Genomic DNA, 12,498 nt, shown 5'->3' with positions numbered 1-12,498 from the left:
CATTGTGATGCACATGCGCACGATGTGTGGCGTTCGGCGTAATATCTATATTTTTAAAAATAATATATATATATATATGTGTGTAATTGTACATATAAATGTTGCTATAAATTCGATTTTTTATACATTTAGAAAAAGCCGCTATCCGTATAGTATAAAAAAATTAAAATAACAAAATAATTCAAAATAAATAGTTCTTTTTAACTCATCTTGCGAATGTAAATATAAAACTAAAATATGTATATATGTATATATACATATTTTTATTTTATCTGTGTAGAATAATATTTGTTTATCTTTTTATTTGAGCTTTTGCAAATCATATGTATTAAAAAATTATAGTTGTGTAATGAAATAAGTCTTTGTAAAATTGTTGAATAGTGATGTTGAAATGAATATCATGTATACTGCTTTATAATGCGCGCGAAAAACGTGTAATTGCACTATGTACAATATAATCGTATAATTGAAAACACGTTTTACAATGCGACCAAAATATGCTCGAAAAATTACGAACTGGAATCGAGAATTAAAAATACTTTTCTGTTGGAGTCTTTGATGCTTTATGCGTTTCCGGTGAATCGCTCTTACAAGTTGTACAGCTATCAGTCATTAAATTGAACAGCGGATGCTGAAAATTTTAACCCTTTCCAGCTCTTTATAATTCTACTCAAGTATAATAATTATTTGCACTTTTTTTGCTACCTTGTCACCTAACGAATGGCACGCTTTGCTTTACATATAAATCACTTATTTAAAAAGTGATATGTGAGTAGAGTTTTATCAAATTTTTTTATAATTATCACTTTGAAAATAAGAGATATATATATATTTTTTTTGCAAACATCTTTCGGTGTTTATGTACATCAAGAATGCAGGAACATGAAAAAAAAACGGTTTTGAAGGAACTGTCAATTGATACCGGAAAGGGCCAAATATATTTACGCGAGTTTATTTACACAAAATAGGATGGGCTTTATCTGTCATCTGGCAACATAACTTTATACAAGAATGCTATTAAGTGGACCCTTAACAAGAAACATATATTCCGTATAAAAATCTTTCGCAAGAAATCCACTCGTGTATGAATAAATAATCGCATCTGTGATCGAGTATGCAGCCAGTCCGTGATTAGTCTTACGATATTAATTAAATTGTGATGTGAGTGTGAATGTACGATGGCGACGCGTGATCGACAAACGCGTAGTCGCATTCGCGAGGCTATATTAACCCTTTCGTTGTCCTGTTTTCTTCTAGCCATTGCAATAACATTAAACAGTAATTCGCAATTTTAAGATTAAAATCTGGAAGTAAGATTTAAATCTTGGAAGTAAAACAATAACTACAGAATTTAAGCATATCGATTTTTGTATGAAAAAACTTCATTAAGAATTTTTTAATTTTGTTTGAAGACGTCTAACTTTAACGAAATAATAAAAAAAGTGGACTGGGTAGTGAAAGGGTTAAAAAAGGATAAAAAAATTACCGAACTTTTTATGCGATTAAAAAAAATGTCATGGTAACGCGAACACGTCGCCACTCGCAAAACACCGGATCTATTCAAATGCGCTAGTTTTCCCTCGAAATGTGACTCGAATAAAAAGAAATAAAGGAAAAAGGATAAAGAACAATATATACGATGCGTCCCTTCCATCTCGAGAGTCAGTCTTAAAGATGCATTGAGCAGAAGACGAACTGCTGGATGAAGGATGCACCGACGTCGATCGTCTCTTTTGCTTTCGTCGCGAAATCCGCATTTACGAGAAGTAAGCTCTCCTCTTTTGTTTGGTTACTTGCCTGCGATGACGAATAATGTCGGTCATCCGTGTCTGCGACGGTCAGATGATGCGACTTAATTTCGCAATGGAAGTCAGTCTCAAAAGTGAATCCAGTAGATTAATTTCGCCATCGATAGCTAGTTTTCTCGAGAAATATACATGCTCTCTGTATTAATCCTACATTATTTGGATCGACACTTTCCTTTTTCTTTGTTGATATTATGTGCCATTTTTTTAAATTTTGTTTCTGTTTAAATATTTCTTTTTTGAGCTGAAGATACTTATGTTACGTCATAATTTAGGCGCGCAAATTGCACATATGACGTACAAAGACTCATTTTAACAGCAAGATTTTACCGTTCAAATAATTTACATTCGACCATTCTTTTGACGAGTACTTATGTAGGCCTCATCGTCGAATTTTTTTTATTTATTCGAGACCGAATTTTGCTACCAGTATATTTCAAGACGTTCTACCCATAACGCAATAAGAATTCTCTAAGAAGAGAGAAAATTTTCATTGCGGAGTTATCGCGCAATCAATTAGATTAAACTTAGTTTCTTCACTATTCAAATAATTCAAGGGAATATCTGGTTAATTAAAATGCCACATCAACGAGAGCCGATTCTCTGTCGACTCATTAAAAAATTCTTTCGTATGACCTCGGTGATTACATTTGATGAAGGCGAATACCTTGAAATTCGTTCGTATGTATTAACTTTCTTGCTTCATTCTGGAATGGCCACCATCTTTATGGATTCCCACCTTGATCGTGTACAGTTGTTTCTCTTTAATCGAACGTATCTCGAGGCACCTGACTAGTTTCCAATTTCTTCATGAAATCGTCTACTTGCGTCAGAGCACTGACACGTCGTCGGTGCTTTTCTTTTCTGGCAGCATGGACGTTCTCTCTTCCATTTGAATGTTCCCGGCACTACCATTTCTGCCGGGCTCACAGGACAACTTCAGCATACCCGGTTGAAGGTTGACGTACTTGTGAGGCTCGTTGTCCTGACCACTGGAATTTCCGTGAAGCCACGTTTGCTTCAAGACCGAGGCTCTTGCGGAATCCAGCAGAGGACTGGAACTGTCCTGCTCGCAAGATTGACTGATCAGGGACTCTAAAGTCTGATCGTCGTCTTGCCCATTCAAGTCCAGCAGAAGCGGGGTCGGCGAGTTCGGGAACTTCAATTCCTGTGTTTGCGAAGATGAGCGTTGCGGCCACAAAATGGAAAACTTCCGATTGGAATTCTCCGACAGCTGTATGTCGAGTTGCGCAGTGTGCTCTAATTGCACGCTCGACAGAGGCACGTCCAGGCAAGGCGCGATGATGCGAGGATTCAACGCCAGGAAATCGACGATCTCCGGTGCCGATGGCCTTTTCGTGTGGTCCACGGTCCAACAAGAATACATTAAACTTTCGCTGTAAATAAAACGATGAGATATAAGCCGGATGATATACGAGACGATATAACTAATCTCATCGAGGCGATTACATACAGCTGCAGTTTTATTTTCTTCGGCGCAGTCAGGCAATTGCCAGCCTTCACGTGCGTGAGTACCTCATTATTGCTCATCCCTTGGAAAGGGAAGCTACCGAATGTAACGATCTCGTAGAGTAGCACGCCGTAAGACCAGACGTCGGACGCTGGCGTGAAAATACCCAGTGCCAGCGATTCCGGCGACATCCATCTCACCGGTAACATACCTGAGCGAAACAAATTTCACGATACATTCGTATAAAATCATAATGATGTAAAGCCAAAAACTACATTTGTCTCCCTCTCACCTTTCCGATTGAATTTGTAGTAATCGTTTTCGTACATTGGCCTCGTCATACCGAAGTCACCGAGTTTCACCACCCGTTGGGCGTTCACTAGACAATTGCGCGAGGCGACATCTCTGAAAAAAAGAATATATAAGAAAATGATAAAATTGTGACACCTAATATAATATAATCATAGACTATTGAATTTATTTTGACTCACCTGTGAACGTATTTTAATTGAGCTAAATAACTGAGCGCTCGGGCGACGTCTAACGCCATGGCGGTCAATTTTTTATTCGAGATTTCGTCGGAATCCTCGTAGCTTCGATCGTTGACCAGATGTCTTCTGGCCAACAGATAGGTTTTTAAGTCGCCGTAAAGCATGAACTCCATCACGGTCAACACGGGTTCGCACTTTATGCACACACCCAACAGCTTGATGATATTCGAATGCTCGAATTTCTTCATGACCTCGACCTCGCTGAGAAAATCGAGTTTCTCATCGGTCGAGCTACCGACTTTCAGGGTCTTCACGGCGACAGCTAACCAGCCCTTCTCAGGGAAGAAAGCTTCACCGCCGTAAACGGTACCGAAGGCTCCTTCTCCGATTTTTCGATTGATCACTACTCTGTCTCGAGGAATTTCCCACACGTCCAAACTGGAAGTATCCATCTGTGACAGGATACCCAGGGACTTCATGTATTTTTCGTGGATCTGCATTTTTTTATCGTAGCTAAACGAATGACAAAAAAGAAATATACAATTAAACAAAATTTTTGGAAGCAATACCTTGAAAAAAATTTGCTTTCTATCTTTATCTATGTAAATAAATACAAAATAGTGAGATTGTAATAGACGTACTTTCGTTTAATGATAATGAAGCTAACGATCAAAATTGCTCCGAGAAGACCGAAGCCGATAATATTAGCGACCACAATCGCTACTTCGCAAGAAACATCTAACAGTTCCGCCAATCCTCCTAAGACGCATCTTGATGGAGGCTCGGAACCGTCATCAGGCATCGTCTCCGATAACCATACGAAAGCCGAAATATTCAAGTCCAAAGTACCGCCTGTTACTTCGTGCTTGGCTTCCGAGATATTCGGATAATAGTTACCAACAATATTCGTCTCGTTATCGATAAATTGAACAATATTGATAACAGAGTATCTCGATGGCCCACCTAGAAATTTTATTCTTCCAGATACCTGAAGAATAAAAATACGTGATTATCACGATTGTTTATATGTACCGGTGATCGAAAGATATTGCAAAAGAATTCTTCGATATATCGAGTTATCTTTTAATGAAAATTTGCAGGAAGCGATTATGACAGCTATCCTATATATATCTATATATTTTTTTTTTTTTACGTCGCTATATAATAAACTAATCGATAGCTCCACTAACCCCATAAAAATCGGTCTCGCTGATAATATGCGTGAGACGATTGACCGTATGGTCGCTGTGAAGATCGAAGACATAGCTCTGGTTCTCATGGATAAGTCGATCTATAGCATAAGCGTAAGTCCACATGGCGTCGTAGGCGTAACCGGCGTAGTTAGAGGGTTGCATTTTCTGCGCTCGGCAGATGTTCTCGTAACGATCGCGCCACTCGCGCACCGTGATTCCCTCCTGCATTATATCGTCGTCCCGGGCGAAGTACGCGTGCGACAGGCCGAGATGTCCGTTTATGGCCTTCATCATCTCGCTCGTGGTGCAGGGTACCTGCTCGCCCTTTTGATTGTAATAATCGGTATCGTACCATTGCGGTCGGAGCCAAAGTGGAAGAAACCAAACGTAGCCCTTTAAAACAAGAATCACTTAGAACATACAAATTACCGAATTTATATCTTTAATTTTACACTTTTATACTATTTATTTAAAAAACAGACGAAATGATATAATTTATAATTATTACCTGAACTGCCGTCATGTCTAGTTTATATGCTTCGCACATAACTTGACGAGCTACTTCACCATACACGTCTGCGATAATAATTCTTGCCCGTTTTTCTTTCAAACCTTGCAAATACTGAAAATTAATATCGTAGAATTATTTTTTATAGTTCAGATATTTATCTTCTTTGTGTAAATGTTGTATGAAATATTAAAATTCCAATTTCTGCTTTATTTAAATATTATATAATTCATAAACATTTCAATTAGCAATTTTTAATAGTATTTTATTGCTTTTATTACCTTCTATGCAAAACAAATAATTAATTATCACGAATTGAAATTTAACCTACTTTCGTCATCATGTCAACTTCTCGCTCCCTCGGGAACTTGACGTTCGCCACAAAATCAATGCTGTTGTCCCTGAGCATGTCCTGCATGTACGATATATACTCGGTGTATTTCTGTCCATCCTCCGTCAGTGAAGCCACTCGATGCCAACCTAGCCTCTGCAAAAGCTGCACGTAGACATGTTTGTACTGCTTGTTCTCGCCGATGGTCCTAAAGAAATATGGGTATTTCGTGCGATCGTCGAAGCTGGATCCCTCGGCGCTGTAGCTGATTATCACCGTTCGATAGTGTTTCGACACACCGACCAACGGCTCGACGGTTTCCGAGCAAGCTGGTCCCAGCACGCCGACCAACTTCTGATAATAATTATGTATGATGTAGTCGATGAAGGATTTCATCACCATATCCGACTTGCACTGGCCGTCGCTGGCTAACAGCGTCAAGTTGTAATCTCTCAGCAGGGTGTTGTTAATGTTGATGACTTCTTTCGCCATCTTAGCGGCGATCACGATCGACTTGGCCATGTAGGAGTTGCCGCTCATGGGAAATATACCACCCACGAACAGGGTGTTCTTGTCGTCGTTGTTGGGCTTCCATTGCGTTAGGGTATAGTTCAGATTATCCTTCAACCAATCGCAGGCGATTTGCTCGTCCGAGACGTTGACAGACGCTCGTGTACGACGCGTGATCAAATCCTCGTACATCTCTCGGCTGAACTTGGCGCGATATATCGCCTGAAAGGCGATCTTCGCGATCGTTTGCAACTTACTCCACACCAGCTTTGTCAGCCTGTTCGACTCGTACGCACAGCCGATCGAATTCTTCGTTTCGCAACGTGGAAAGTCGATCGTCGTGAATTCCTTTTCGTTCGGAATCACGCTGCTGGGCGTGTAGTGCAGGATCACCAGCGATCTGGAAGAAACTTGGTTATAAAACTTTACAATCTCGTTTCTTACAGTACTCATGATTATCGGTCGACGTTCCGAAGAAAAAATTACGTATTCTACAGATCGGTACCTGTTGTCGATGGAAGCCGACGAGTTCTGCGCGAATTGCATGTATTCCCTGATCAAATATTTGGTCAGATGCCTGAGATTCGGACCCACCCACACAACCTTAACGTAGAGCTTCAGCTGATCAATGTGTTCCTTTATGAAACGCGTTACATCAGAGTATTCGGCTAGCAGTAGCGCGCAGTTCGGCGGCCTCTGCTGGCCTTGGCCGTGACATTGTTCCGGGATGTACATTCCGTGCTGGCAGAAGGCCTCATGGCAATAATAATCCCCCGTGTCCGCGTTTATCATAAACTTCTTGACGATCGGCAGGTATTCCTCGTTGACGGCGAATCTGCTGGCAGTTTCCAGCTTGGTAAAGACCCGCCAACTATCATCGAGCCTGGCTAACGTTTCCGGAACGAACCAGCCGAAGTGACCCGGTGGCGCTACCGAGCCACATTCCCTCACGTCGTATTTGCTCAGCAGCGGCGACGTGTCCTGCTGCGGCGGAATCCACACCTCCATGTTCACCATCGTTTCTGGAAATCTGTGATTGAGACAGGAATATTAATCGCTTGGTTTAAACGCGCGTACATTTCTTCGGCGGAGTTTGAAAATGACGTGAGTTTGTTAGTTACAGGTTACAGTGGTTCAATCTTTCGCCCATATTGTCAAAGAAGAGATATTAAATATACATATCACAGAATCGTCAATAATTTACAACACCTATAATTATAATCGTTTATTACATCAAAAAGAAAACGAGAAAAGATTGAATTTAAAAGCTTTATATATCTCATCTTCTACTTTCTCATCTTCTTGTGATTGCCAAATGTTTTAATTGACTATATACTTTATTTTATAACTATATTTACACTGACATACCGTCAGAAAAATGTTGTTAATTGGTACATCTCAAAATGACATCGAAGTATAAGCGGACAACTCGAAAAGAATTTAATAAATTTATTTGCAACGTTCGCAATACGAATATACCTTGTGTTCCGAGAAGAACATACAGTTTGCTTGAAGCTTGCATGGAACTAAACATTATTAAATGTTTTGAAATATTCGATGCACAAGTTGCTGTCGATAAATACATTTTGAATATTTGGCGAAGAAAGCATTGCTGCATGTAGAGATAGAATGTAATCGGTCAACGAAGAAGAGCATGTTTGAGATTGTACGTGTTCTCGATCATTAATTTAGTCAGATATTATTTTGGCCATTGACAATAATAATATAATGGCATATTCTTATATTAAGTATACATCGAGTATATCGAAGTTTTGTATTCCATTTAACTTGTGCAACTATCATAAAAGAGTGATAATATCTATTTACGAATTCATTGAAAAACAAATGTTCGAAAAACTGCAATCTTCGTTACAATTCAAGAATCGAAAAAGAAAGATCGTAAGATATTCAAGGAGTGCTATGCAAATTCAAGTTTACTGTTACCCAATGTCTACAATTGTCAATTTGTCTTACATTTTGTAGTTGTACGTTGGCTTTTCGGACAGTCTCCCGAAGACTTCGGACGCGTTGAAATTGTCATCCTTCTCGACAATGACGACTCCATTGTAGCCCAATACTTCGGTCAAAAAGATCTTCATAATCTCCGACGCCAATCTCTGTGTCACTCTTCTCGACACTTCGAACTGAATGTTCATGAAATAACCCTCGTGATGGATCTCTCTCTTTGGATTGACCTCTGTGAAAAAATTTCAAATTAAAATCTTTTGAATAATCGAGAGGAATCGACCGAGAGGAAAAAACACGATCTGATTGGGTATAATAAAAATTACAAGATTAGCTGTATGATTAGTGAAATGAAAATCATCGTGTAGAACCGCATTTACATCTTATACACGAGATGTAGAAGTGCGTATGTAGAAATGCATGTGCAGAAACACAAGGTCGCTCTACCGTCCATACCGTACAATGTAAACATCTGAGAAAAACACGTAGCCGGGGCAAGAACGTTTCCGGCCGTTGCCAATCCGCGAGATGACTATGTTTAAGCGCTCGATAATAAGCGAGTAAACTACGCGGCATTAACGCATACGGAATGCATTCAGCTCCTAATTATACGCCGCAAGATATAACTAATTACTCATCGACGGAGTGATCGTGCGCGGATGAATCGTGAGAGAGCGATTCAATTAATGTTCAAGCCGCGCCTAACCATCGGCGTCAATTAGCGGGTTATTCCACATGGCGCCGTTTCACCGATTGCGTGGCAATGATACCGCGTCTTCGGGACTGACAAATGCGCCGTAATTGAGCCGCTACGATCGGGCCAGGCGATAATGACCGGCGATTTACCTTCCAGCATTGTCAGACAGCGATTCGAGTCCGCGATCTTCAGCATGGCCACGAGGGCCAGCAGACCCACTACGGATCCGGGTCTCAGCATCGTGACCTTCGCATCCTGCAACAGACATCGGTGTGCTCTATTGAGATTGCTCGTTAAAAATGAATTAATTTAGTCACGGCCGATCGGTCCGTGAAGTAATAAAATAATAATTTGCTTAGAAATAATCGCATTATGCTAACAATAAGTTGGAAACGCTAGACAGATTGAAAAAAAACTAATAAAAAACAATGATGTAGCAATTAAAACTTGAACTCATATCTCTCTCTCCCTCTCTCTCATTCATTCATTCATTCATTCAGTCACTTACTCAATCTTTTTTGTTTCGCTTCCTTCAAAACATTTTTTTTTATTTATGCAGCTGTAATCATGATGTTATTCGAAAACAGATCTATTTTTATCGTTTATAAATCTCGTGTCTTTGATAAATTTTCCAATGGAAAATAAGCCGAACCAATTAGAATAGCTAAAAATAGCTAAACGAGAGACAAAGTAGTATCTTGCGTCAGGTGTATTATACATAACTTCGCAAGACCTTTCCAATTGATTATGTATTCCTTCACCATCAACAATTTGTTGCCATTTGAAACGTGTTTGTTCCTTGTCTACATTAAGAATTCATGACAAACATTGTTGTGAAAGGCTAATAAAAATACGCGTAAGCGAATAAATAAAACTTCTCAGATTGTCTCAAGTATCTGATCGTCAAGCGGCGCCGTATTTTCCTGAATCAGCCGGCATATAAATAACATTCGCGCTCGACATTACATCTAGAAAGTGCCGATGCCACACAATGGCATTCCGTTTAGAAAATAATCATGACGATACGCAACCGTGAATGCATTGTATTTCACAAAGTGTTAGATGAAAAGAAAAAGAAAGGAGGGGAGGGGTTTCCTCTTGTACATACACACGTATGACCCCTCAGCGCATCCGGCGCGAACTCGTGGGTCACTTCTGCAGTTTGATCTGAGGGATTAAGGCCTGAGTTAAAAATATAAAAATTTTAAATATCTGTCAATATTAATAAACTCTCGAAATTGTCAATTAAAATAGGAACAAAAGGATAATGAGAGTTTTCGGCGCGGTAAATAAGGCCTATTTTAATTAAATATTTTGTTCATCATAATTTTTCCTACATACTTTTCTGACCCTCTTTAGATACCTTTGATCTAGATCATTTTTCGTCACTCTAGTCCGTCTCACGCGACAAGAAATTGCGCGCAACAACGCATTCATATTTATCACGCACTGTTAAGTACCATGAGCGATATCGTGTCGTTATCAAGGTGAGGTGGCGTAGGGCGATAGAGGGTCCCAAGGGGTTACGGAGGTAACGGACGTGTTCAGGCAGCGGAGCACCGGCCGATCTTATCTCCCCGCGCGCGGCTGGGCTCTCGCGCGGCGATCGAGAAGGCGCCTTTTTACGGCCGCGCGCGATAGCGCGCGGCACGGTGCGAGAGAGGCGGGTCGGAGGTACTTCCGGTTTCTACGAACATTAGCTAAGCGATGGGAAGAAACGCCATCGGGGTCTCTTTGGCAGAATGTCTACGACGCCGATGTGCACAATGACTCGCGATTTAAGCGCATTCGACCTGAAAAGATTAGAGTTTGCTAAGCGAAGCGTGACTCATTTTGTATAAGATTGTCTATAGAAAAGCGATTAACTGGATATGAATGAGATCATCTAGAGGACGGCCATGTTATTCGATCTCAGAATCGAATGTCGAGCTTTTCTTATTTTTATTATGTTATTTTGACAGCATTCTGTATTTTAATTTGAAAACATGTAACGATAGAAATCACATATTTTATTGCATCATATAGATACAAAAATTATACATTAATAAATTTATGTGACTTTTGATTTGAATAACGATAGAAATCACATATTTTATTGTGCATCATATAGATACTAAATTATACATTAATAAATTTACGTGACTTTTGATTTGAATATTAAAATTGTAACAGACAATCAATTTTACTTTAACAAAGTTTTATTAACGCGTAACAAACATTTACAAATTTATTTACTCAAAACATTCTTTGCGAGCTATATTCGGATAGATGGAAGGTTTACGGCCTTACATGTAACGTAAGTAATTATTGAGTAAAATTTCGCGCCTCGCTCCGACGCTGGTGCAACATCGACGAATGTGCCAAAGTTACGGATCCTTGCGTGCAGTCTATATCAACTTGGGGATTACGTCTGAAAAGCGGAATGGGCGACGGGCAGAGGACGAGAGAGGGCAGGGGCCGTTATACGCTTGAAAAGTCCAGACTCGTCGGCGCCCGGATGCCGCCGCGACGTCTGAACTCTGGTCGTATCTTCGGAGGGTATAAAACAACCATCGCGTCTCGTCGGGGCGGAATTGGGCACGGCGAATTTCGTCACGCCATTTGAGCGCGCTGACGTGCTTCTTTACTGCCGATAGACGATGCGAGGCGTGGACCAAAACTTGCAAATAAGAAGCACCAGCGATTGATTCTTAATTATTGTGATTTATTTAAAGTGTAAAAATAACATACTGTTTTTTTTGTATAAAAAAAATATAAATTAAAAATAATGTCAATCACATTAATAAATATATCACTATCATACAATATATAAATGTCCAATTTTAACATATAAACAATAGTAATTTGAACTAGACCGTGTAAGTGAATATCACAAATAAATTTGAGAACGTCTTCTATACGATCACGGCTGGATCTTAGTGCCTATTAATATTTCTATATGAATTTTTAAATCCATTATTCATCCACTTAAACGCGCGTCGAATCAATGTCAGATTTGCAATGCAATCATTAGCTGAAGATGAAATAGAGATCACAGTTGCTCTTCAATTTCTAATAATCCGATGTGAATAAACATTCCAAAATGCGAAGAAATGTTCAAATACAAATTTTAATTTTGTTTTTTATTAATAGCCTGTAACATTTAACATGTAACATGTAATTCTACTATATCTCTCTGATATTTAAAATAAAATTTATAGTCTTATTTTTCAATATAATATACTTATTTTTTTCTACAAAATGCAAAACCAGTTTTTAAAGAAGCAGCTGTAAAGCCCCGTAATTCCATGCAATAAAGACCAATTTATGAATTGCCAAACATGTGCAGCGGTGCAAGCTTCGCTTAAAAAAGACCACGCGCGGAATCCGTGACGCCGCGGTCGTCGCCTCTCGTCCGTCAACTCGCCGACGAGTAAAATGTACAAATGTCGTCGCGACGCGACCCGACGCATCATCTGTCCAAAGCGGCTCCAGAGAGACGCGTTCGTCAGTTCCACCGATAAATCTACACAGTCGTTTATGCCGCG

At 39.6% G+C, this 12,498-nt stretch overlaps 1 protein-coding gene across 4 annotated transcripts in view; it reads right to left on the bottom strand.

Moving 5' to 3' along the window:
• Positions 1-336: 336 nt before the first annotated feature.
• LOC105453305 overlaps positions 337-12,498 on the bottom strand; it is a 31,351-nt gene continuing 19,189 nt past the window's right edge. For all 4 annotated transcript variants that reach the window (XM_011695141.1, XM_011695144.1, XM_011695143.1 and 1 more), the window contains exons 2-12: positions 9,121-9,226; positions 8,284-8,506; positions 6,815-7,339; positions 5,800-6,709; positions 5,469-5,582; positions 4,958-5,353; positions 4,409-4,755; positions 3,768-4,280; positions 3,569-3,681; positions 3,280-3,487; positions 337-3,202 (exon numbers count right to left, since the gene is read on the bottom strand). In XM_011695141.1, coding sequence (XP_011693443.1) covers positions 2,635-3,202; positions 3,280-3,487; positions 3,569-3,681; positions 3,768-4,280; positions 4,409-4,755; positions 4,958-5,353; positions 5,469-5,582; positions 5,800-6,709; positions 6,815-7,339; positions 8,284-8,506; positions 9,121-9,211 — 4,008 coding nt within the window. In that variant the 5' untranslated portion in view covers positions 9,212-9,226 and the 3' untranslated portion in view covers positions 337-2,634. The remainder of the gene's footprint in view (positions 3,203-3,279; positions 3,488-3,568; positions 3,682-3,767; positions 4,281-4,408; positions 4,756-4,957; positions 5,354-5,468; positions 5,583-5,799; positions 6,710-6,814; positions 7,340-8,283; positions 8,507-9,120; positions 9,227-12,498) is intronic.

Source organism: Wasmannia auropunctata, unplaced genomic scaffold (genome assembly GCF_000956235.1).
Source record: "Wasmannia auropunctata unplaced genomic scaffold, wasmannia.A_1.0 LD336000.1, whole genome shotgun sequence".
NCBI classification, from domain to species: Eukaryota; Metazoa; Arthropoda; class Insecta; order Hymenoptera; family Formicidae; genus Wasmannia; species Wasmannia auropunctata.
This window is presented reverse-complemented; position numbering and strand designations above follow the sequence as displayed.